This window comes from Mizuhopecten yessoensis, unplaced genomic scaffold (genome assembly GCF_002113885.1).
Source record: "Mizuhopecten yessoensis strain PY_sf001 unplaced genomic scaffold, ASM211388v2 scaffold11111, whole genome shotgun sequence".
Taxonomy (NCBI): Eukaryota; Metazoa; Mollusca; class Bivalvia; order Pectinida; family Pectinidae; genus Mizuhopecten; species Mizuhopecten yessoensis.
In genome coordinates, this window is record NW_018408885.1 from 82,772 (window position 1) to 84,467 (window position 1,696).

Genomic DNA, 1,696 nt, shown 5'->3' on the forward strand with positions numbered 1-1,696 from the left:
ACATTCCAGTACAACTACGAGATGAGGACATTCCAGTACAACTACGAGATGAGGACATTCCAGTACAACTACGAGATGAGGACATTCCAGTTCAACTACGAGATGGGGACATTCCAGTACAACTACGAGATGGGGACATTCCACTACAACTACTAGGTGAGGACATTGTCTACTACATAGCCATTTGTTGCATAACTAACCTGCACATAACCTTGCGCTCGTTTCATTGAATAGGCAATGAATTAGACTCACAGTAAAATAAAGAGTCTTGTACGTACAATAAATAATCTTTTATGATCAGCAAATTATTGTGTACATATAAGAAAAATCTATTGTTTCCTGATTGTACTTTTTATACGAGCAATATAGACGTAAACATGTTACATATATAAGGAATTAAAACAAAACAAAAACACAACAGACGTACAGACAGGCACATATATAAAACAAGATTACAGACAAATTGGTAGCTTAAATACTAAAGTGATAGTAACAGCTTAGTTCTGTCTTGCAAATGTATTCACCCGATGACAGACCTCTTTCTCTCTTGCCTCGGGCCAGTTGACAGACCTCGAGCTTAGCAACCACATTAAGTATATAACTTAACTGATTAATAATACATTTATCAATGAACAGGAGTCAAGTACATGTAATATGAATATGGTCCCGTAATGTATAAAATATCAAACAATCGACGATAAATACATTATCTTTGTTAACAACAATAAATGATACCAAGAATGGTTCCACATAGGTGGCGGCAGACCTTACGAGAGATACCGTTTCTATATAGAGTTCTATCTATTTTTGTGCGGTGGACATCGATTAATGGTGATTGATCATCCGGAGCTCCTCCATTTAAAGAAAATGGAATCTTCCGAGACATAGGACTGGTACGACATTTTGAGAACATTAGATATTGAAATTGAGACTTTTAGAATTACACTTATTAATTTGTATGGCCCAAATAAGGATGAACCTGATTTTTATGATATTCTATTTGAAACTATTGAAGAATTTGCAAATAGATATATTATCATTTGTGGTGATTTTAACCTGGTTTTAAATCCTAAATTAGATTATGATAAAAATTATAAAAATGTAAACAATCCTAAAGCTAGAGAAAAAAATTTGGAAATCATAGATAATTTTTCACTAGTAGATATTTTTAGAGAACAAAATGAAGACTTAAGAAGATACACATGGAGGAAAAGTAGCCCACTTAAACAAGCTCGCTTAGACTTTTTTTTAATATCTGAAAACTTTATTTCTAGTACTGAAAAATCCAAAATAGAATTTGGTTATAGATCTGACCATTCTTTCCCTACAATATCTTTGAAACTTAATGAATTTATACCTGGTAAAGGAGTATGGAAATTCAATAATAGTCTATTACAGGAACTAGAGTACTTAAATATGGTTAAAACTTGTATCAGTGAGACGAAAGCGCAATACTGTCCTCCAGTTTATAATTTAAATAATTTAAATAACATTTCAGATGCTGTGATTGAGTTTATGATAGACGATCAATTATTTCTGGAAACATTACTTTTGCAAATTAGAGGTAAAAGTATATCTTATTCATCCTTTAGGAAAAAACAACAAAATGTTAGGGAAGACAATCTTAAGAAGACAATTCAGGCAATTGAAGAACAAGATGAAATAGATATTGTTGATTTAGAAGTAAAAAAAAAAG

The 1,696-nt window shown here is 32.0% G+C and overlaps 1 protein-coding gene across 3 annotated transcripts in view; it reads right to left on the reverse strand.

Annotated features, from left to right (window-relative positions):
- The window catches only part of LOC110466008 (TNF receptor-associated factor 5-like), a 25,351-nt gene that overhangs the window by 14,396 nt on the left and 9,259 nt on the right, over positions 1-1,696 (reverse strand). Inside the window, exon 1 of one of the 3 annotated variants that reach the window (XM_021522245.1) lies at positions 200-236. The exons of the other annotated variants lie outside the window; for them this stretch is intronic. Coding sequence (XP_021377920.1) covers positions 200-227 — 28 coding nt within the window. The 5' untranslated portion in view covers positions 228-236. Of the gene's footprint in view, positions 1-199; positions 237-1,696 lie in introns of those variants that run through there. 3 annotated transcript variants of the gene reach the window in all.